This window comes from Lepisosteus oculatus, chromosome 14 (genome assembly GCF_040954835.1).
Source record: "Lepisosteus oculatus isolate fLepOcu1 chromosome 14, fLepOcu1.hap2, whole genome shotgun sequence".
NCBI lineage: Eukaryota > Metazoa > Chordata > Actinopteri > Semionotiformes > Lepisosteidae > Lepisosteus > Lepisosteus oculatus.
In genome coordinates this window covers 16,059,332-16,083,525 of record NC_090709.1, presented here as the reverse complement: position 1 = coordinate 16,083,525, position 24,194 = coordinate 16,059,332, and the positions used below count along the sequence as shown (strand labels likewise).

General features: G+C 39.3%; 1 protein-coding gene and 1 long non-coding RNA gene across 2 annotated transcripts; both read left to right on the top strand.

Moving 5' to 3' along the window:
* The first annotated feature begins 29 nt into the window (after positions 1-29).
* LOC138242512 (antigen WC1.1-like) lies at positions 30-17,454 on the top strand. The gene is made up of 9 exons (XM_069198044.1): positions 30-220; positions 3,792-4,106; positions 6,018-6,320; positions 6,501-6,569; positions 6,886-7,197; positions 7,525-7,563; positions 7,803-7,949; positions 17,030-17,119; positions 17,441-17,454. The coding sequence occupies exons 2-9, from the start codon at positions 3,938-3,940 to the stop codon at positions 17,452-17,454; spliced, it is 1,143 nt and encodes a 380-aa protein (XP_069054145.1). The 5' UTR covers positions 30-220; positions 3,792-3,937.
* A 1,430-nt stretch (positions 17,455-18,884) lies between these two features.
* LOC138242935 (uncharacterized) lies at positions 18,885-21,724 on the top strand. Its single transcript, XR_011191814.1, has 3 exons — positions 18,885-18,958; positions 20,002-20,073; positions 21,545-21,724. It is a non-coding gene; the product is annotated as an uncharacterized lncRNA (long non-coding RNA).
* Positions 21,725-24,194: the final 2,470 nt, after the last annotated feature.

Here is a 24,194-nt window from a genome sequence, read left to right as displayed (position 1 = left end):
CAACTCCTCTGTGTATGAGACAGGGGACAGTGCTGTGTGTCTGACAGGTATTCAGTGCTCTGTAGTACAAGTCTATAACTCCTCTCTGTATGGGACAGTGACAGTGCTGTGTGTCTGACAGGTATTCAGTGCTCTGGGGATGAGTCCCACCTGGTAAACTGCAGTTCTCCACATACAGTCAGCTGCAACACTGGACAGGATGTTGCCCTGATCTGCTCAGGTAGGAACCACTCAAAGTAATTTTTTATTTTTAACATATACATATTGTAGGACATAAAACACAAACACTAAAATTCAAAACATATAATAACAGGACCTGGAAACAAGTTAAAATATTGTAAGAAGTGATATTTGTACCTACTTAAAGTCTTAAGCCCATTAATTTGAACAGGCAAAAAGCTGGGATAAATGTTTCCTGAAATTTGAGTATGACTGTAGAAGAGATTCCATATGTTGTTCAATCGAATCATCCCATTCTGTAGAGATACCGTGTTTAGTCATCAGGTTAATCCACTCCTGACCACAGATGTGAAACCTGTACTTCTAATTCAGTAAGAGCTCCTTTCTTGCAGTTGTGAGCAACAGAGATAAAAACTATATCTATATAGTTTATCTATATAGAATATCTGCATGACAAGTCAAAAGATTAGTTAAAACAGCTGGGAATGATGAAATCCTACAGCTTAAGGAAACAAAAATTGTATGTATTTCTTTTTTGAAAATGAATGATTGGTGGGCAATATCAGAATGTATGGATATACAGTGCCTTGCGAAAGTATTCGGCCCCCTTGAACTTTTCAACCTTTTGCCACATTTCAGGCTTCAAACATAAAGATATAAATTTTTTATTTTATGTGAAGAATCACCAACAAGTGGGACACAATTGTGAAGTGGAACGAAATCTATTGGATTTTTGAAACTTTTTTAACTAATAAAAAAATGAAAAGTGGGGCGTGCAAAATTATTCGTCCCCCTTGCGTAAATACTTTGTAGAGCCACCTTTTGCTGCGATTACAGCTGCAAGTCGCTTGGGGTATGTCTCTATCAGTTTTGCACATCGAGAGACTGAAATTCTTGCCCATTCTTCCTTGCAAAACAGCTCGAGCTCAGTGAGGTTGGATGGAGAGCGTTTGTGAACAGCAGTTTTCAGCTCTTTCCACAGATTCTCGATTGGATTCAGGTCTGGACTTTGACTTGGCCATTCAAACACCTGGATACGTTTATTTGTGAACCATTCCTTTGTAGATTTTGCTGTATGTTTGGGATCATTGTCTTGTTGGAAGATAAATCTCCGTCCCAGTTTCAGGTCTTTTGCAGACTCCAACAGGTTTTCATCCAGAATGGTCCTGTATTTGGCTGCATCCATCTTCCCCTCAATTTTAACCATCTTCCCTGTCCCTGCTGAAGAAAAGCAGACCCAAACCATGATGCTGCCACCACCATGTTTGACAGTGGGGATGGTGTGTTGAGGGTGATGAGCTGTGTTGCTTTTACGCCAAACATATCGTTTTGCATTGTGGGCAAAAAGTTCGATTTTGGTTTCATCTGACCAGAGCACCTTCTTCCACATGTTTGGGGTGTCTCCCAGGTGGCTTGTGGCAAACTTTAGACGAGACTTTTTATGGATATCTTTGAGAAATGGCTTTCTTCTTGCCACTCTTCCATAAAGGCCAGATTTGTGCAGTGTAAGACTGATTGTTGTCCTATGGACAGACTCTCCCACCTCAGCTGTAGTTCTCTGCAGCTCATCCAGAGTGATCATGGGCCTCTTGGCTGCATCTCTGATCAGTCTTCTCCTTGTCTGAGCTGAAAGTTTAGAGGGACGGCCAGGTCTTGGTAGATTTGCAGTGGTCTGATACTCCTTCCATTTCAAGATGATCGCTTGCACAGTGCTCCTTGGGATGTTTGAAGCTTGGGAAATCTTTTTGTATCCAAATCCGGCTTTAAACTTCTCCACAACAGTATTACGGACCTGCCTGGTGTGTTCCTTGGTCTTCATGATGCTCTCTGCGCTTTCAACAGAACCTTGAGACTATCACAGAGCAGGTGCATTTATACAGAGACTTGATTACACACAGGTGGATTCTATTTATCACCATCAGTCATTTAGGACAACATTGGATCATTCAGAGATCCTCGCTGAACTTCTGGAGTGAGTTTGCTGCACTGAAAGTAAAGGGGCCGAATAATTTTGCACGCCCCACTTTTCATTTTTTTATTAGTTAAAAAAGTTTCAAAAATCCAATAGATTTCGTTCCACTTCACAATTGTGTCCCACTTGTTGGTGATTCTTCACATAAAATAAAAAATTTATATCTTTATGTTTGAAGCCTGAAATGTGGCAAAAGGTTGAAAAGTTCAAGGGGGCCGAATACTTTCGGAAGGCACTGTAGATGCACTTCCTTCATCATGAGCAGAGTATTAAAAGGAACTTCTTTATTAGGTCCATAAAAACACTCTTCTTAGTTGTACTAATGATTAGTAATGTCTTATATTGATTGAGCTGGGTTTCAGTGGATATCACAAGAAAATAAGTATTAAAATATTCCGATTTCTAACAACTCTATTGAAGATAGAGTATCATGTTGTCACAGAATCCAAGTGCAATTTATGGCTGGAAGGATTACGGCTGGTTCAGAGCTTGAATTGAAGCTAATATCTTGGTTATAAAGCCTGAATCATCAGATTTCTTGTATGTCTTACTGTGTACAGTCACACGAAAGAAATATGCATAACACATTTCATTTGTCTTTCTTCAGAATTATTTTTTTTCATGTTGAGGCACTCTGAGAAAGATGAAAATATAAGCCTTTTCCTATGAGTCTACTACCTTAGATAGACACTTGAGACAGATTGAACAAATATCCAAAAAATGTCTGCGTATATTATATGGAGACATAACCTGGAATGTTTTTTCACTTTCCCCAAAAAATAAAACAATTTTTTTAAACACTGAACTAGTCTGTGCTGGAGAGGCTATATATAGCATTTAAGCAGTAAAAAAGAAGACTTCTTACTAACTGATTACTCGCTGATAATAATCTGATTGATCTTCACTTGACTGACAGGCTGACAATGAAAAGTAAAAGTAAGCTTGGCTTTTGCTAAGAATTTCCCTGAACATCTATAATAGGTCCCTAAGCCTGGTGAATGGTCAGACTTCACTGAATGACAGCTTTTTATACCTACCTGTTTGGATTTTCTATAGGCGGTATAATTATAGGCTAAAAATCTATAGTTTTTCCCTAGTTATAGAAAACTTTTTTTTATTATTTCTATAATATGAAATCCTCTATAATGCATAACCAGGCTAACCAGAGAATCACCCTGCATCCTTAATGAACAGAATATCATTAATATGATGCCTGAAAGAGAATGAAAACCTTTTATTTTAAATCTCCTTCACCAACTAGGGGAGAATGTATTTAGCCTGAGGACCGGACAATGAAGGAAATCAGACTTTTCTTAAATTACAAGTCTGAGATCCCTCTTAAACAAGGTTCACATTATTTAACTAGAATGTGAACTCCAATTCTTCTCGTCTCTTCTTTCTTTTATATTATATATTAATATATTATGCTTATATTTTATCTTGTGAATTTCGACTGATGACTCTAATGAGGAGGTAAACCAAAGATTCCCTTTGTTCCTCTGTGCTTACGAGTTCTGCAGCTGAGTAAACTACTATTTTTTTAGACTCCTAACGTTTTTATATTCAACGATAGCTTGAATGGCACCACACCACCTGTAATGATATATGTCTCTATATGACTGGGTATTGTCTCTCCTAGCCCAGCGGTTCCTCAGGCTGGTTGGGGCAGGTAGTGACTGTGCTGGGAGGCTGGAGGTTTATCACAATGGCTCCTGGGGGACAGTCTGTGATGACTCCTGGGACCTGGCAGACTCTCAGGTGGTGTGCAGACAGCTCCAGTGTGGGATGACCCTCAGTGCCCCAGTGCCGGTCTCCTTCAGCCAGGGAACTGGACCTATCTGGCTGGACGAGGTGGGCTGTCTCGGGAATGAGTCGTCTTTATGGGAGTGTCCTTCAGCAGGGTGGGGACGGCATGACTGTGGACACAAGGAGGATGTGAGAATCCTGTGTTCAAGTAAGTGGGCTAAATAATCCAGAATCTTAAATTCCACATTGGAATTGGATATGGTTTGCGTCTGGAGTGCTTAAATATATCTTGTTGAGGAAAAGACTGAACTAGATGCAGAATTAATTTAAAAATAAATATTTATATACTGATGGAAAAAAGAAATGCAACATTTTCTGGAATACATATACTATAGTTATAATTTATGTACAAGCAATACAGCTTCTGCAGTGAGGCATTGCAACTTGCCAATCACACAAAAACCCGTTAGGTGCTGTTTTACCCAACGAGGTCCAGGTGGAACAAAGGCCTTAATTCAAAGGTTAGGTCACTGCATGAAAAAGGCCACACTTAGTCAGTTTTCTGTGCATTTCATAATGCCTCATATGTCACCAAAAGCAAGGAAGAGGGCCATTGGCATGCTGCAGGCAGGCATGTCATATGCCGGCTTTGCTAGACACTATGGAGTAAGCCACTCCACTGTGTCCCAGCTGCAGAGAAGGTTACAACAGACTGGCAGGACAGATGACCATCCCAGATCTGGTCGCCCTCGAGTGACCACACCAGTGCAGAACCGACACATCAGACTGGTCCATCTGAGAGATCGTTTCAGATCTGCCACCCGTAATGCTGCTGAAACTGTTGGCAGACACAATGCCCTGTAAGAGGACACGGGGAAGGGTCATCTCTAACAGGTACTTCCGAAACGAAACGCTGAAAATGCTAGAGATGGACCTTAGCGAGATGGCGGACAAAAAGAATCAGCTGACCAGCAGATGGAAAGGGTCTACCTTAAGAGACAATGAGACACAGCTGAGACGCATCAGGAACTGGGATATAAGTGGCCCGGAGGCAGTGAACAGGGCGGAAGCCGGGAAGGTGAATGCGTTTTGGAGGAAAAGAGTGGAAAGAGGTGCTTGTTACGGATCGGGCTAAGGAACAACGAACGACTGCAAGGAGAAAGGTTTATGATTTTGGATTACGGACACTGGTTTAGGATACATCGCGGATTGTCTTTATTACGGACTTTTGGAACTCGGAACTAATCAGGACTAAGGGAACGGATAACGGACTGTGTTGGAAGACACGCCACGGATCTGAGGACAGTAAAGTGTGGTGTAAGTACTACCTTCGTTTACATAAACTAACCCCCGGAGACACCACAGCCCACATCAGTGACAGGAGAGTGAGGCTCCATGCTGCTGGCCTTAGAGCAAGGTGACCTGTCAGAGACCCTCTGCTCACACCTCCTAGACGTCACACCCGACTGGCTTTGGCCAGACAGAGGCTGCGATGGACTTGTCAGCAGTGGCATCAGGTCCTCTTCACAGATGAGTCACACTTCAGCCTTTTCAACGCAGATGGGAGAGCCAGAGTATGGAGGAGGAGGTGTTGTGTTTCTTTTTTCCATCAATATATTTATGATACATCTGCACATATTGACATCCCAGTGAAAATAAGAGATAAAAAAACTCTGGCACAGAAGGTAAATATATTAATCTCAGTCCTCCAGTAAAATCTAGGTGCCAGGTCTCATGGCTCAGTCACTTAGTTGTGCTGCTGCTGAATAGGCAAGCTGATCAGAAAGTTGCTGACATTTTGGATCCAATTATTTTAATTCTCAAAGACTTAATGGAACATTTAATCCTACTGACTCATCTCTCAGACAAAGCTTTGTGTATTACACTGTCCAGATTCTGAAATGAACAGACCACATACTCCTGTCACCTTCATGTCAACTGTGTGATTGTACAGCTGTCCTTGTTTCATTATGTGAGTCAGTTATTACTGCATTAGTAAAGGAAATGAGACTGGTAACTGTTCACATTTTTTGTATTCCGCCTCTAACCAGTTCAGAATGAAACTCTGGGCTCTCTTATTAGGGTTTGTTTCCATTGACTTTCCCTGCTGTCTTGCCAGATCACACTCTGATGAGGCTGTCTGCAGGCTGTTCAGGACAGGCAGAGGTTTACTACAATGGCACCTGGGGCAGCATCTGTGCCAACAGTATGACAGACATCACAGCTGCAGTGATCTGTAAACAGCTGGGCTGTGGAGACAAGGGCACCATCAGAGAGACAAACTCCAGGCTGAGCCCAGATCCCAAATGGCTGGACTTTGTCTCCTGTCGCAAACACGACTCCACCCTGTGGCAGTGTCCCTCCTCCCCCTGGGGTCAGAATGAGTGTGAAGACAGGGAAGTGGCTGAGATCACCTGCTCAGGTACAGACTGGAGAGTGATGCTTTTTCGAGCAGTTCTTAAATTATTTTCACATGTGTAGGGCAAGGACTTTAAACAGAATTCTTGTCAATATATATATAAACAAGTAAAATTAAATAAAAATAAATGTTACACCTTATTTTCATCAAGTTTCATTCTTATATGATTATTAAACTACGAAGGTCCTGGAAAAGAAGCTGACAGAAGCACTCCAGTCCCTCAGCAAGAGCAGCCTCAGCAGTACTGCCCAGGTGAGTCCAGTGAGCAAAACAGTCGGGCACACTCCAGCCCTGAGCTGAGGAACAGTAACTGTACTGTTCTCTTCTAGATTCACTCAATATCTCACTGATCTCTTTGGGAGTCAGAGTCATTAAGCAACAGCAACATTCTCTTCTACAGTCGCTCGGTAACCTCATTGCCCTCTTCTAGAGTCACTAAGCTGAGGACACTCCGTAAACTCATTGCTCTCTTCTACAGTAACTGAGCTGAGGGCACTCGGAAACCTTGATTCTCTCTTTCAGTGTCACTATTCTGAGGACACTCAGTAACCTCTCTGTTCTCTCTCAGTCCCACTGGCTCTGCGACTGGCTGGAGGCACAAACTGCTCTGGTCGGGTGGAGCTGTGGTATGAGGGCTCCTGGGGGACAGTTTGTGATGACTCCTGGGACCTGCAGGATGCCCAGGTGGTCTGCAGACAGCTGGGCTGTGGGGACGCAGTGAGCGCAGCAATAGAGGCCTCATTTAGACCAGGGAGCGGCACCATCTGGCTGGATGAGGTGAACTGCACAGGCAGTGAGCTTCACCTGTGGGACTGCTGTCACTCTGGACTGAATCAGAGCAACTGTCAGCACAAGGAAGACGCAGGTGTTACCTGTACAGGTGAGATTGGAGGGATAGAGGATTTTCAATACATTACAAATTTGAATTCATATCTCTGCATGACTTTCTTGTTCTGTCATTGTCATTGCTTTAAATTAATCACCATTATAAACAGGGGTACCAATCAGATCCTGCTGAGCTATATACAGTAACCAGATATAATTAATTCCCTGACAATCTAGTCTTCTAGTCTACATTTTGCTCTGTCTCTGACCCCCATTCATAAGCACTTTTGTCCTCTTGGACAAATGTGAAAGCGTTTCTGTTTGGACAGACAGTCAGACCATGTGTTTGTTTGCTCTAAAACAAGCTTTTTTTTCTTCCAAGGTTTGCCAGTTACAAAAGCTAATCTAACAGCAACAACAGGTAAATAACAAGGCTTTCCTGTCCCAAATCACCTCTTTTCTCCAATCCTGGGTTTTCAAAACTGGTCTGGTGGAGGAGGTGGGTTGACCTTCTGTTGTTTTTTGCTGACATAACAAAACAGGGACCCTGGAAAACTCTTAACAGATAGTAAGAGACGTCTGATCTAAGCTTTGAGGATTTGTATTCAACCAACACTACATCTCCCCTTCTGAGTTCTTCTCCTTTCCTGGCTTTTCCAGTTGTCACTAAATCACCCAGACAGCCAAAGCAGGAGGCAGGAGGCTGGACTGTCCCGGCTGTGGTCTTCTTCCTGCAGGGAGCTCTGGTCTTTGTGCTTTTGGTCCTGCTAGTTGGGCAGCTGATACAGAACAGGAGACTGCGTAAAGGTAAGAAGTGAGTCCAATTGGGAAAACCCTGAGCAGAGCTTTGTGTTTATTACAGTGATAAGATCATGCAGGAGGTCATGTATGTGCAATCTGGAGTTATAAAATCCATTTATTTGCAACTGTATATCCTGATAATTAATCTTAATGAGAAATAATCTATTCACATTGAATTTCAAATTATACATCGACCTTACAAGGTGAGAGATTCTTCCCAGGTGAAGTCAGGAAATCAGAGCTTCCAGACTGGGTGTCCAAACCTGTGTTATTCAGAATTCAGCTCTCATCATTTCACAATCAGGCAGTGAGATGTGTGCTGGCCTTCACAGAGCTCTTACCTGACAATAAACAATAAACAATGGTCCAGGGATTGCAGTCTAGTGAGATGATAGGCCAAGGATTTGAGTTTTGCATTTCTTCTTCTTGTCCTGTGTGCTGGGAGTATTATAATCCCTGAAAAGTGATGCCATGTCTGTGTGGGGGAGAAGGGCATAAGAAGATGTACAGTGTACGTTGTGTATTGTACACTAGCCCCGGTAATTCAACGTGAGGTTCTTCAACAGTCCACTTCATTCTGTACAAGTGATTGTTGTTCTGGTGTGACAATTCTGTGGTCTCTTAAGGATCCACTTGGTCCCACTTGTCATTTTAGATATTTGACAGACACTTCTGAGTGGTCACTCTTTTCACATTGAAATGACCTTCACCTTATTGCATCAGGAGACTGCTGCTGGTTTCTAGTTTGCCCCTTTTTCTGGAATGGCATGATTATGAATTGCATTGCTTTGTTGTTTTCACATTCTATGTGGATGTAATCAAAGATCCGAGGTTCAACTCTGAGAAGTAATCAACCTCAATTATCCACAGAAGTTTCACTCATGGAGTTAACCTGAGTGATTTGTGTTCCTTTAATGTATTCCTTTCTGCACTACATACAGATGCAGCCATTCAAAATGGGTGGGGTATTTCGCGGTATACCCCGGTGGGCGTGTAGCAGTATCACGCAGTATCACGGGGTACATTGTGTCTTTTGACGTCATGCCAGAAAGTATCCGGCATCACCTTGTAAAACCGCCAGGAGGAGCCAATAAAACTTAACCTCTCATGTACAGCATTTGAGCTTTTAAATTTAAACTGTGTATTAAAGCATGTTAATCATCAGTCATTAAAATGTTGGTATATTTTATGAAAGCAAGATTGCTCAGTTGGACAAAAGTACACAACCTACCTTTATCAGAAATATTTATGCATCAAAGCCTTTACCGAAGATATTACAAATAGTATTAATAATGAATGACTTTGGACAAGCTGTAAACTCAAAGTATAATTTCTTTAGCACATTTGTACAAGCACTTGGAATCTGTCCAAGCCCTACTTTGTCAGGCATTTTCTTTTACCGCAACGGACATAAAAACTCCCTTGCTTTTAACAGGGCATTAAAGCTTTTCTGCTAATATAATATGGAATCGCGTATCTAAAGAAATTAATAACGATATGATTATATTCGTGTACTGCGAGAGGGCTGTGTAGGGCTGTTTCGCCTTTCTCTTCGTGTGAGCCCATTCTCTTCCCTAGTAGCCCACTGGTCTACATGCCTGATTACTAACCTGCAGGTTGTGTGTTTAAATCCAGCTGGCGCTGTGACTTTTCTTTTAACAAACATTTCTTCGAAAAAATAGAATAGCAATATTATGGACAATCAATTGACGTTTATATTTCTAAATTTCACAACATGATCGAATCTAAGTCATTTTTGATAACAATGAATAGTCACCTTCTTACCTTCTGACAACGGTCCCTGCTTCTGCTTCCTGCTTCTATTGTGTGTGTGTGTGGGGGGGGGGGGATCCCTTCAGATCTCCGTTCAGATTTAAAAGGTTATTAATCATATCTTCGGTGTCGCATCTTACGAGTGCAGCTGATCTTTTGCTGCCTGGGTCAACTATCACAAAGCTTTAGAGAACCTAACATTTCTATTATCAACAAATTGTAAATTTGTAATAGAGTAAATTTTTATAGAGAAATGGAGGCTGTACAGTATGCGTTACAATATAAACATTTATATTGATTTAAATCGCGTTTTGATTTAAATCGCAAACGCGTGTTTAATTATATGTGTTTTTTTTAATCATAATCAGACACATTTTCATAGTTGGAAATTATGAAACGCTCTGTTAAAAGCAAGGGAGTTTTTGTGTCCGTTACAGTAAAAGAAAATGCCTGACAGAGTAGGGCTTGGACAGATTCCAAGTGCATTCTTGCAATTTATGTTGCATTGTGCATTGTGCTGCTGTAATACAGTTTAAAATAATTAAAAGTCTAAACACTATCAGCTTTATTTATGGGTTGCAATTTAAAAAAAAGTAAAAAACCGCACTGAAAATGCAATTTAGAGCTTTCTGGCAAGAGGAGACACCCCAAATTAATAATGTAACATGCCACTGTTTGTGCATGAACAAGGTTATACTGCTATTTCCTTAGATACGCGATTAAAAAAAAAAAAAATTTAATCCCCGGCGGAACCGGGCATCCATAAGAATCAAGTAATAGGTTTATTCCATGCTGAAAAAAAGAAGAAAGAAAACACATTCCATAAGAATCAGCGCTTTTATATATCGCCTTTAAAGGTGGCTTCTCAAAACGCTTTACAGGATAAAAACAACAACAACAACAACAACAATATTGTATTTCATTGCACTTTGACAGATCGTCCTTAAATCAATTGTTGACTTTTCTCTCTTTACTACTGTACTTGTTTGGATTGACTGAGCTCCACTCTGTTCCACACAATGATCCCCCCAGAGTCTTTGGGGCAAAAAACTCTCTCTCTCGCTTGCCCTCCTCCCCCCCCCCCCCAGTGTATTGTCTGTTTTTTTTGCGCTGTCCTTTGACAAAACAAGGCTCGCCAGATAATGTGAATCGAAACCTGTTTTTCTAGCTTTTAAAGTCGTGCAATGTGTAAGCGGGAACACATCATTATATCTTACATATAAAAAATACATAATAAAGCTCCCAAACAAACACAAACGTGTTTTTAATAAAATGCTTTTATTTACTCATAATCCGACAATTTCAGGAAGACTAAGGAAGGACTAAGGGAATTGTCATCTGTTGTTGAAGTTCTGTGAGCTCGGTGACTTTGAGACCACTTTTTATCCCAGGTTGTTTGAATCGCCACAATTCAAATAGAGAAAAAAGACTTGACTGACAAGATTTAAGATGTGGCTGTCAATGTTGGATTAAAAAAAACACATTGCCCGACATTAGTTGCATTGCTTGAAAAAAAACTTTATTTCGAGAGACTGGATAAGTAATTCAAGTGTAATTTTATTACACTTGCGTTTGTCTGGTATTTACTTTGGTCCTTTTAACTGTTTTTCCATCTACTGTATTGCTTTGAGATGCCACTTTTAAAGGTGATATGTAAAATAATGTTTTTATTATTGTTATAGAGAAACATGATCAGATTTTCCCCGGCTCAGAAAAAAAGATCTAAAGTATACTAGTTTGTCACTCTTCTCATCCCCTCTTAGCTTAATGGCTTTTGAATAGAGTCACATGAAGAGAGAGGTGAAACAGCCCTACACAGCCCTGTTGCAGTATACGAATATAATTATATCTTATTAATTTTTTTAGATACGCGATTCTTTTAATACAGTCTTTGCTGTGCTCTTCTTGTGATTCTTGTGATATTTCGAGCTCTGGTTGAATGATAAGTGTCGCAGTTTAAATAATTTTCGTAGTTAGAAATTATGAAACGCTCTCTTAAAATCAAGGGAGTTTTTAAGTCCATTGCAGTAAAAGAAAATGCCTGACAAAGTAGGGCTTGGACAGATTCCAAGTGCATTTTTGCAAGTTACGTTGCATTGTGCATTGTGCTGCTGTAATACAGTTTAAAATAATTAAAAGTCTAAACAGTATTAGCTTTATTTATGGGTTGCAATTTAAAAAAAGTCCAAAACCGCACTCAAAATGCAATTTAGAGCTTTCTGGCAAGAGGAGACACCCAAATTAATAATGTAACATGCCACTGTTTGTGCATGAACAAGGTTATACTGCTATTTCCTTAGATACGCGATTAAAAAAATTGCGTATCTAATTACGCGATATTTAATATATATTAAAGGCGATATATTTTATATATCACCTTTAAAGGTGGCTTCTCAAAATGCTTTACAGGATAAAAACAATGATAACAGCAACAACAACAATATTGTATTTCATTGCACTTTGAAAACCAAGTAATAACTTAACTATATGTGCAAACGTTTTATGATATGTCGCTGTTGTGAATGTTGTGAATGTCTGTGGAGTATATCTTATTTGCCTGTCTGTCCTGGCTGTGCTCTCTCGCTCACCCCCCCCCTCTCCCTCAATTCAATTCAATTCAATTCAATTCAATTCAAGGTGCTTTATTAGCACGACAGATGGGTACAATCAGTGTTGGGTATTTACTTTGCTTTGAGATGCCACTTTTAAAGGTGATATATAAAATCAAGGCTTTAACTTGCTTTAACTCCGCAAATCTGAGTTCTTGTGTCTGTCCTATCCGAACCTGAAAGTATTACAATATGTATCTTTATAGCAGGTGGTGTACAACTTTTTAGCATAGATTACACTTTTCGAAAATGTATTTAAGAAATAAAAATGATTACAATCTAATCTTTCCACGTTTGATCCCAAGATCCCAAGAAAAATAAATCTAAATGGGGAGAAAGCTATGCTGAAAATTTATTAAGATACTTAGAAGACAAAGATATCAATTTATGTTGCATTTGTCTGATTGTTAAATTAAAAAACACATATATTTAAACACGCTTTTACGATTTAAATCAAAACGCGATTTAAATCAATATGAATGTTTATATTGTAACGCATAGGTGACTATTCATTGTTATGAAAATGACTTAAATTCGATCATGTTGTGATATTTAGAAATATAAATTTGTTTGGTGCAAGTGAGGTTTTAATTAATCTCTGACTCAGGGAAAAGTTTTATTTTTTCAAAGAAATGTTTGATAAAAAGAAAGTCATGGCTCCAGCGGGATCCAAACACACAACATATGACTTAGGAGTCAGGAACCTAACCCACAGCACCACCAGCAAGGTCAAATGAGAAGTGTTGACAAAGCCCTACAAAACATTATCAACAGACATCGTACAGCATGTACTGTACAGTTCTTGTGTTGCTGTATATGAATATAATTATATCGTTATTAATTTCTTTAGATGTACTGTAGGTGTAACATAACATTCAGAAATACAATCGAGAATAGTTTTGTGGTGTTTGTATAGATGAAACGTTCCTAAAACGTATAATGTGACAAAATTAAAGACGATTAAAATCTGTAATCTTTCCACTTGTACTGTATGTCATCGGAAAATACAAGAAGTTTCTGCTTTGTGTAAGGATGGTATCAAAAAGTAATCTAAGTGGTGAGAAAGCTGTGCTCAATGATAATTAAGGGACTTAAAAGTAAAAGGAGATGCTTCATATTGCTTGACTAATTTTAAAAACTAAGTTATAAATGCAGACCCTCTCTTTATAATAATAACAGATATAAAAACTCCCTTGCTTTTAACAGAGCGTTTCATAATTTCTAACAACGAAAAATTTTTAAACTGCGACACTTTTATCATTCAACGAGAGCTCAAAATATCACAAGGATCTTCAAGAGATCAACAAAGACAATAGAAAAAGATATGTGTACTGTATAAGATACTGTCAATGGGAATCCAAGCTTTTTTATCCACGCTAAGTAGTCTTTAAAATTTCTTCATTACACAGTGAAGTCAAAATTCCAGGATGTGCCTATATGTACACTGGGCAAACGTTCCAAGGTGAAATTCTTCCAGCACGTGGGTACCTTTAAAGCGGAGACGACGGCACCGAATATTTTTGGTGTGCCCTCTCTTTAAAGCCCTGGCCAAATATGAAGACAGTACGTACAGTTATAATTCAAACTGAATTAAAAACTACACATCCCAGTTACCATGGTGGGGCTTGTGATCATTGCGTTTAATCAACGAAACAGGGCGAAAAATCAGTCACATGACTTTGGGGCTGAGTTTCGAAAGCTTAACCTATCAGCAAGACAGCAAAGACATTTTTCCAAGAAAGTTTAGCCTTTGTCACTAATGAAACCACTAAATAAAGACATAAATATGGAAATGGACAATTAATTGACTTTTATATTTCTAAATATCACAACATGTTCGAATCCAAGTCATTTTTAATAACAATAACAATAACAGTAAACTGGGTAAACTAGTACAAAGCTTTAGAGAACTTAACATTTTTATTACAACAAATTGTAAACATTTACATTGGCATTATTTACTTTTAACTTGAGTGTATGGAGGAGTGTCAGCTGTCAATGAGAGCAGGTAGAGAGCAATGGAGGCTATATGCATTACAATATAAACATTTACTGTCAACCTTTAAATCAACAATTGATTTAAAGATGATCTGTCAAAGCGCAATGAAACCTATTACTCGATTCTTATGGATTCCCAGTCCCGCCAGGGATTAAAAAATAACATGGAATTGCGTATCTAAAGAAATAACAGTATACAGTAACTATGTTCATGCACAAACAAAAGCATGTTACATTATTAATTTGGGGGTCTCCTCTTGCCAGAAAGCGCTAAATTGCATTTTGCCTCAACACTCCATACTCAACAACGATAATTCACAAACAGCCAGAACATGTAACTCCACATTCCCAAATAGACCTCATTTCTCCGCCCCTTATGAAAAACCAACATCCCTCCCCTGTTCTCTCTCTCTGCTGGCGTTTGTAATCGTTTTTATTTTTAAATAAATTTTAGCAAAGTCATGTATTTTAAAAATCTTAAGATTTCTTTATTTATGTCTTTATTTAGTGGTTTCATTAGTGACAAAGGCTAAACTTTCTTGGAAAAATGTATTTTATGTAAACCATGTTTGCTATTAATTCATTTAGGGCTAGAATATGTTCATTGTCTTCCAATGAAAGAAGGGTTCCTTTCACCGTAGTCGAGTTGACATTAGAAGCTTGCCACGCCCGAACTGTTACACCAACGCATTAGCATGTTAAAGCGATTTCATTCAGGAGCCTAGCTTTTTTAACTAGTAAGTACTGTACTTCCTTGGTTTTGGAGGGGGGGGAGGTGTCTTTCGCTGGAATTCTCGCCTCCTTCTACTTTGAAAATACCTGTGAAACCGGTTTAATTCGTCACAGCCAGCACTCCCGCTGGCCGCCCACGTGTTATGCTCTTCGTTAATGTCTAAGCCGGAACACCTCATTATATCTCATTTTGTATTTCTTAAAAAAAAATTGGTTGCCCAGCCTAACAGTATTGTTGTTATTGTTTTTATCCTGTAAAGCGCTTTGAGGAGCCAGCTTTAAAGGCGCCATATACAGAGAGGACAGAGAGGTGAACATTATTACGCAGAAGACAAAGATAGTGATTTACGTTGCATTGTGCATTGTGCTGCTGTAATACAGTTTTAAATAATTAAAAGTCTAAACAGTATCAGCTTTATTTATGGGTTTTAAATAAAGGCGATTTAAACGCGATGTAAATCAATATAAATGTTTATATTGTAACGCCTAGGTGACTTTGTTATTAAAATGACTTAAATTCGACTGTGTTGTGATATTTAGAAATATAAATTTGTTTGGTGTGAGTGAGTTTTTATTTAATCTCTGACCCAGGAAAATGTTTCATTTTTTCAAAGAAATGTTTGTTAAAAAAAGAGTAATGGCGCCAGCAGGATTTGATCACAGACCATGTGATATGGGAGTCAGGAACCCAACCCACAGCACTACCAGCAAGGTCACATGCAGAATGCTGAAAAAGCACTAAAGAAACATTATCAACAGACAATGTACAGCACATACTATTCTTGTGTTGCGGTACATTAATATAATTATATTCCATATATATTCGATATCCGATTCCATATTATATTCCCTTTTAATCAAATTCTAAAAGTATGCTTGTTGACTCCGGTATCACGTTAGTTAAAGACTTTGAAGCTTAAAATGTTTAGGGAGAAATGGAATACTGGTGTGTATTTTTTACCGAGACCAGCCATATACTATATGTTTATGTTCCAAAATTAATATCGTTTATGGCCTTCACATGCGTTACAGTATGCTCCTATTCTGTTTATGCTCAGCTACTAAGATTTCCCTTCAGTGGTTAAATTCCATATAAATATTCAATCCTAAAACGGGCACAGTAAAGACATTTACTGTAAATCTTTCTACGACCGACCAACAGACCCCAAGTGCCCCTGTCGGTCAACCAATCACGTACCGTGGTATTTTGCGTCATCGCGCGTCACAATGCGCGACGCCGTAGCCAATTACCTTCCTTATTGTACACTAGCCTCGGTGCTTCAACGTGAGGTTCTTCAACAGTCCACTTCATTCTGTACAAGTGACTGTTGTTCTGGTGTGACAATTCTGTGTTCTCTTAAGGATCCACTTGGTCCCACTTGTCATTTTAGGTATTTGACAGACACTTCTGAGTGGTCACTCGTTTTTCACATTGAAATGACCTTCACCTTATTGCATCAGGAGACTGCTGCTGGTTTCTAGTTTGCCCCTTTTTCTGGAATGGCATGATTATAAATTGCATTGCTTTGTTGTTTTCACATTCACATTGTTTTCACATTCTATTTGGATGTAATCAAAGATCCAAGGTTCAACTCTGAGAAGTAATCAACCTTAATTATCCACAGAAGTATCACTCATGAAGTTAACCTGAGTGATTTGTGTTCCTTTAATGTATTCATTTCTGCACTACATATGCACTATATAAGATATACAAATTAGAATTTCAAGAAGCAGTAACGGTCTGCCGTCTTCCGAAATGAAAAAAACGAACTTATCCTTGAAAGATATGACAAATAATTTGTATTAAACTCAACATGTTGAGTTGGATATTTGCTATTAAACAATAAAAAATGGTTTTGTCTCCCTTCTGATAAAAAATACCCATACAAAATATAATATTAATAATAAAAATATGTTTTAAACTTTTTCTTAAGATATGCAGCAATGTGTCTGCTTGTCTGTTCTTTTCCAAAGCTTTAGCTGAAGCAAAGGTCAAGCCCATGAATGAAGCTCTCTACCAGGAAATTGACTTCACACTGACTGCAGAGGGAGCCCTCAGGAGAGGTGAGTGGACACACTCTTGTACAGGAGGCAAGAGAACATCCCTCTCCGCACTCAGTACTACAGTCTCAACACGTGAAGAAATGTGTGTGCACAGGTTGTCATTACTGACTCTGTGGACCAATTATTATAAGATAAGATCTTGTATTAGAACTTTGTCCTTTCGCATACCCCAACTTGCTCTCCACAAGACACACATAGACAGGGAGAGAAGCTTGGGATCAGAGCACAGGGTCAGCCATTTATATGGCACCCCTGGAGCAGTTGGGGTTAAGGGCCTTGCTCAGGGACCATGGGATTCAACCGACAACCTTCCAGCCACAGGTGCAGATCCTTAGCCACAGAGCCACCACACCGCCTTCACAGCAGCTGGAGAAAAATCTTCCCTATTTTAATAACTGGATGTGAATTTCTTGATTATCAGTGGATGCACAGCACTATTATGCAACACATTTGAATATCACACCTCATAGCAACAGTGTCACGACTATAGTCCCCCCTCCTTAAGGGTGCTCCAGCCCTTTCACTAAAGACTTCATTCCCTGCACCTGTTTCCCATTCCCTGCCCACCTTAAAAGCCAGGCGCTGACGCTCTTCCGGGCTCTGCTCTGATTTCTATATCGTGCGAGTCCGGGACCAGGAAGCGCCTGGTCCCGTTAAGGTTTTAACCCCTGTTCCTTGTCCCCGTCCGCCGGTTCCGACCCGGCCTTCGTGGTTTTAATTCCGAGTTCTGATGGATCTCCTGGTTTTGGACTTACCTTCGTGTTTTGGATTCTCTATGGATTATTCTTGGATTGTTCGCCTCGGCCACGCCTCCCCCGTGCACCAGCGCACCTTGGACACGCCCCCCTGTCTTCAGCCCCGTTTTCCTGCATGACGTTTCCCCAGTGTTCCCCCACTCCGTCGGACTGTGTCGTCCGCATAGGGTCCGGAAAGAACTGTTCGTTACAGAATGCAGAGCCAACACCTGGACCCCGCGGACGGCACCCTGGCAGCCTGGATTCCATCGGTTTTTTTTTTCTCCCTTTTTTTTCTTAGGGCTTCGGAGCCGCCCTGAAAAGGAGGGGCGTACTGTCACGACTATAGTCCCCCCTCCTTAAGGGTGCTCCAGCCCTTTCACTAAAGACTTCATTCCCTGCACCTGTTTCCCATTCCCTGCCCACCTTAAAAGCCAGGCGCTGACGCTCTTCCGGGCTCTGCTCTGATTTCTATATCGTGCGAGTCCGGGACCAGGAAGCGCCTGGTCCCGTTAAGGTTTTAACCCCTGTTCCTTGTCCCCGTCCGCCGGTTCCGACCCGGCCTTCGTGGTTTTAATTCCGAGTTCTGATGGATCTCCTGGTTTTGGACTTACCTTCGTGTTTTGGATTCTCTATGGATTATTCTTGGATTGTTCGCCTCGGCCACGCCTCCCCCGTGCACCAGCGCACCTTGGACACGCCCCCCTGTCTTCAGCCCCGTTTTCCTGCATGACGTTTCCCCAGTGTTCCCCCACTCCGTCGGACTGTGTCGTCCGCATAGGGTCCGGAAAGAACTGTTCGTTACAAACAGTGAATTTAGTCTTAGGGGAACAGTGCATGAGGAAAGATAAAGACTTATCATTGTTTAATTGAATAGAAATAATTCAGTGCAGCATTCATCCTGTCACTTTTTAAAAGCACAAACTCTGAGTTAGTGTTCACACCCTGGTTTTTCCCCAGTGGGAAAAGACATTAGATACAGTGAGGCTGCTATCTGACTGCAGGTATCTCTGCTCTGTCTTTCTTTTCACAGGGAGATTCCTCTCTGATGAGGTGCCCTCTGAATACGACGATTTGGAGGACAGTAAGGGAGACCCAGACCCAGGTAAACATAGCTCCCTTGCACATGTGTTTCTATCAACACCCTTAGAAGAAAACAAGTTTGTTGTTTGAAATCTCGGTAAATCAATTTGACAATGCAAAAGGCTCAGTGATGTCTTTGTAACATGCTTGTTATGTCACAGCAGTGGTAGTGTGATGTTGTTGGGTACATTAATGCCACCTTCAATAGTAAGTTCATTTTTGCAGTCATTTTCACTTGATCACTTTTTAAATATTTCTTTTCACTTAGTGTTATAACAAATCCTAAGTCAAAGTCATAATCCCACTTTCAACCCCAATGTCATAATTCTTTAAAATTGCAGTACACGATATGGGTCACTCATGGCTTTGTGAGTCTTATATCACCGAATCATATACTTGTCATACAGGGATGATGTGTCCCCATCAGTACAGTGGCACTAAGCATCAATCAGTCCATTTCACAGAAACTAAATAACTACTCATGAAAAAGTGTCACACACAGTTAAAATAACAAAAATGATTCCATTCCATCTTATATGTGTTTAATATAGTCTAAAACATTTTCATTTGTATGAAATCAAACTGAAACGTTGCCACTCTGTGGTGAACATAAGATACATATTTCCCCAGATCCTCCTCATTTGTATCTTCCTAGACACAATTCCACAGACACAAACAATTATACAGCCACACATACAATTGATGACGACTTGCCTTCATATGTGGCAAGACTGTACTAAATGTGTTACACTTTTTTGCATATAAGTAATGATATTAAAATATTTTTAGTCTGAATAATGGACAGTTTATCTACAAACCTTTTTTTCTTGGTTTCCTACAACCTATTGAGATATAGTGGGGAACAGATAGCTGTATCTACTAAAGAGTAAACTTTTCATTTTAGAGGATGAAATAGTTTGACGTAGTTAGGAGTAATTAAAGGGATTAAAATATAGAATCTAACCACATGCACAAGTAGTAAGAAGCAGAAGAAGAAAATGTGTTTAATGAAATTAATTTACTAGGTGAAACACATACTGTAAGTAATTGATCTCTTGTTCCCAGGAAAACTCCTCTGTGATGAGCTGCAGTCTGAATATGATGATGTGGAGAACAATGAGAATGATCCCATCTCAGGTGAGGGCTGTGGAAGCCAGGGGAGCTCACAGTGGGTGTGGGAGGTTCAGCAGGTCTTCAGATAGTTCACAGGGAACCATTCCAAAGTCAACAAGACCCAGGACCAGACCTTAACTGTGGTTCAACTGTCAGGGGGTCTTCAGGGTTTAATCCCAGCACATTGAGAAAGAGGGTTTCTTACAGTGGGTCTGACTCAGTCTCTGGAGTCCCATCTGGAATCCCTGCTGAGAAACATTACATTTCTGAATAAACATATATTATTCTATTAGTGTATCCTATTCATATATTCTGTTTTCTATAGAGTTTATAACAGAAGTTTGGAAGAAAGATTTTATCCTAATCTCACTTCCTGTTCTTCTAAATTTAAATGTACCTATTTGGATGTTTTCACAATTAAACAATTACACAAATACAGCAGGGAATACCTGAGCATTTGAAAACATGTAACAATACTTATACTCATCTGAAATAGGGGATTAAACACAACAAATGTGTCATCATGGATAAAGTCAGCTCTCTGAAGAGTGCATATGAGGTTATTCACCAACCTCCCCTCAGAAGTGCCAGATTCTAATAGTCTATTATAGGAGGTGTTCCGTAAATTTAATCCCTGACAAGGGAGGATTTACAAAATATTACATGGATGTAAATAAATATGATTTCTACTGGACTTTATGTACAGTACTATAGAAATTACAATATAACATTTTTAGATGTTTTTAAGCTGGACACATGATCTAAGACATACATCTGTTTTTGATGATTTTGTTTCTGTTTCATGGGGGATATGAAAAAATCTGGAGGGCACATATTCTGTATTTTTTAATTTTCTATTCTTGCCCTGACATACTTCTGGGACTTTTTACATTAAGGGCTACTAGGTCTGAAGCAATGTACCCAGATATCAGAAGCTAGTTACTAGTGATTTTTTGGAATAAACTTTTGTATTCCAAAATGTGTACACTCTAAACAAAAGGCGAACATAGCTATAATTTCCTATATATCCTTTCATTAAAGAATTAATAATTATTAAATTCTAGTATTGACTTCTTTCACTTAAATTTTCACATAATGGCAAGAATGCCCATTGCAAGTTTCTCAGTGTTGATTATGCCACATGTATTTTGTCTCTTGACAGATGCTTCACACAATTTATATCTTTTCCACAACCTTGTTTCTTTGAGTAATGAGATCTTGAGGGGCAAAATCTGTCTCGATTTCTAACCAATTTATTTTATTCCACAAGTCACTGCCTCAGCGAACTTTACCACGAGATCAGCAGGCAGATCTAGCCAGTATAAGATAGTATGAGATTACTGTTGGTATTTATCCTGATGAATGAGGCAAATAGTCAAAAAAGAAAATTACAGTGTGTTAATAGAGGAATTTGGACATATGGTCCGTTTCTGTATGAATTACTCTGTTTGCTATACCCTGTCCACCTCTTCTGCTGACTGTGTGTCTCTGGCAGGTGTCTCCGCCATTTCTCCCGGAGTGCAGAGTCTCCTGGCCACACAGTCCATTGAAGATGGATGTGACTATGATGATGTCGGAGTCTCCTGACCACACTACCCTCTGAAAAAGGATCTTAGTATGATTATGTCAGAGCACTGTGCAGCTTTGTAGAGGATTCGTCCTGAAGTCAGTTTAGAGTTTTTAACTTAATAATACCATTACAATATGCCTTGTGTTTCTGAGTCATCCCTGTTAAAATACTGTTATCTTTCCCTTAATGTATATAGTTCTGTAGGTTATGAGGTGTTTGATTTCAGATTATCCAGTAACTGTACAGCTGAGAACCTGTACAGTACCCACACAGTCACTGGCCTAGTGAGACCTTGTTATTGTGTCTCCTGCTGTGTCTCTCAGGCTGTAAGACTGACCTGCACTTTTATACCTTTACATTGAGAGACACTGCACTACAACAGAAGGTCTATATGTCCTGCAATTCCAAGATAAGAACTGAATTGTGATTGTTGTTTCCCATTGTCTACTGATTACAGATGTGTGTCATTATCAGAACAAGTAGATACAACATTAATTAATGATCAGTTAATCTGGTCTGATTTCATGTCACTGCCACTTACAGATGCTACATATGGAAAATAATCTGCATACATTATAATTGCATCTGTATATTTAGATGCATAAAAGCATTGCACACAAAGAAAAATGAAGAAAATAACTCTTACCACCATTCAACCCAGGACACAGCAGCAAGGCTCAAATTCTAGACTTTTCAATCTGAACTGATGACCCTTCCTTTCTAATGAGCTTTTCAAAGACTGAATGTAACCTATATGTTGTTGTTTTTTGTGCTGAATGATTATTTTTTAAAAAATCTTAATTACTCGGATAAGACAATAAGACTAGTGTTGATAAGATGATTGTTGGGCAGGCATCTGAACACACAGAATGAAAGATTCATTCCTGCTCAGTGGCTTTTCTGGTTCTCCTTTTAGTTTAATTTAGCTTTTTATATTTGCAGAGGAAATTTTTAATATGTTGTTAATCTGATTTATTTACTACACATTGAATGTACTGTATCACCTTGAATTAACCTTTTATATAAAGCTTTATTTTTCATTGATCTGGTAAAAGTCATTTTCCTGGTCAGTAATAAAATAGTGAAAATAGAATCTTGCACAACAATGTATCAAGCTAAGATTGTTTTCCTCTCTAGCAATTTAGAATGACGTTTTAGAGTAGTACAGCTGTGAGCTTTTGAAAGGACGTACATTGTGTTTCCACATCCACTTCCGGATACAAATAATGTTTCCATGATGATAGAACTTCACAGATCCAGCAGCTTGGTAAAGAAGTATAATAATACTGTAGCCAGATGATGAATTTCAAGGTATTGAGTGCTCAGCGCTTTGGATTTAACTCCCCTGGCTGAAGAAAGCATAGTGCTGGTAAGAGATCACTGTCTTCACATCCCCTCTCCAGGGAGAAAATCCTGCAGCAGTTGTGTTGCGGTGGACCCTCTGTAGCCAGGGAGCTGTTATCTGCAGGGAACCAGAAGTATGAGGTTAGAATTTGACCTCCACCTAAACTTATCTGAATACCATTATATACAGATGCAGCCACTCAGAACACACAGTATTTCTCCCAGTAAGAAGTTTTGCGGTGCCTTATGCAATTCAATGGCCAAAGACGATCTATAGGTTGCACTTAGATGTTAGTGAAACAATTACTTCATTTATTCTGTTTCTCTACTGTGCATGTTTAAATCCACTTAATATTGAATATTAATATGGAATTTTACAACTAAGACTAAATTTTGGTAGCTGAAAATAAAAACAGAAGTACTGTATATCACAATTTTGTTTTGATTTGAACCAATGTTTGCATCTCAATAATCCATTCATCCTTGAAAGAAGCAAAGACAGATGTGTTTTGAATCTCACAATGATCCTGTTCTCAATCCAAAAGAAAGGTTTAATGAGATCACACTAGAACAAAAGTCAATTTCCATCTGAAATGATGTCCCTTCAAACAATTTGTAATATCTTCTAGAAGTAGAAGCCTGGTTAATTGCTTAAATTTAAACTAATCAGGACTATGGGAATGAGATTTGATTTTGAACTGGGATTTAAATAAATAGGAACACTTCACTACATTGTGCTTTATGTATTATGAATCTGGTTGAAAGAAAGGTGTTTTTTAATTTCTTTAATCAAAAAGTGAAAATTTGTCATTCACTTAGACGTCCAACGAAAGCCGAGTGAAAGGTGAAGAGCCTCCTGTTCTGAATTCTCCTCACGTTTTCTGGACTTGTAGACTCCTCACTCTTCCTAAAAGTGCTGCAGATAAAGGTAGTTGTCGGGAGTTCAGTTAAGTGGTAGAGCACATGCCACTCATTCCATTCAGCGGGGTCATCACCCTGGAGAACACAACGTTTCGGCCGTGGAGCCTTCTTCAGGTGTGAGAGAGACAGGGCCTATTATTTGGCCTATTATAACTTATTATCTGTATCTGCAAATCCCCAATATTATCTCATGAGAAACACAAGTGTAAAGTCAAATCAAATTAAATAATACAACAAATCTATTCAGTTAAGACCCAGATGTAACAGAACACATTTAAGACTTACACCCCTTTAAATATGTATTTCCTTA

What these genes read in the sequence shown, in the direction of transcription:
- LOC138242512 (XM_069198044.1), top strand. Translation starts at nt 3,938, where the DNA reads ATGACCCTCAGTGCCCCAGTGCCGGTCTCCTTCAGCCAGGGAACTGGA. An exon ending in TGTGAGAATCCTGTGTTCAA is followed by an intron (nt 4,107 to 6,017) that starts GTAAGTGGGCTA and finishes CTGTCTTGCCAG; the next exon opens with ATCACACTCTGATGAGGCTG. An exon ending in CGCAGGTGTTACCTGTACAG is followed by an intron (nt 7,198 to 7,524) that starts GTGAGATTGGAG and finishes TTTTCTTCCAAG; the next exon opens with GTTTGCCAGTTACAAAAGCT.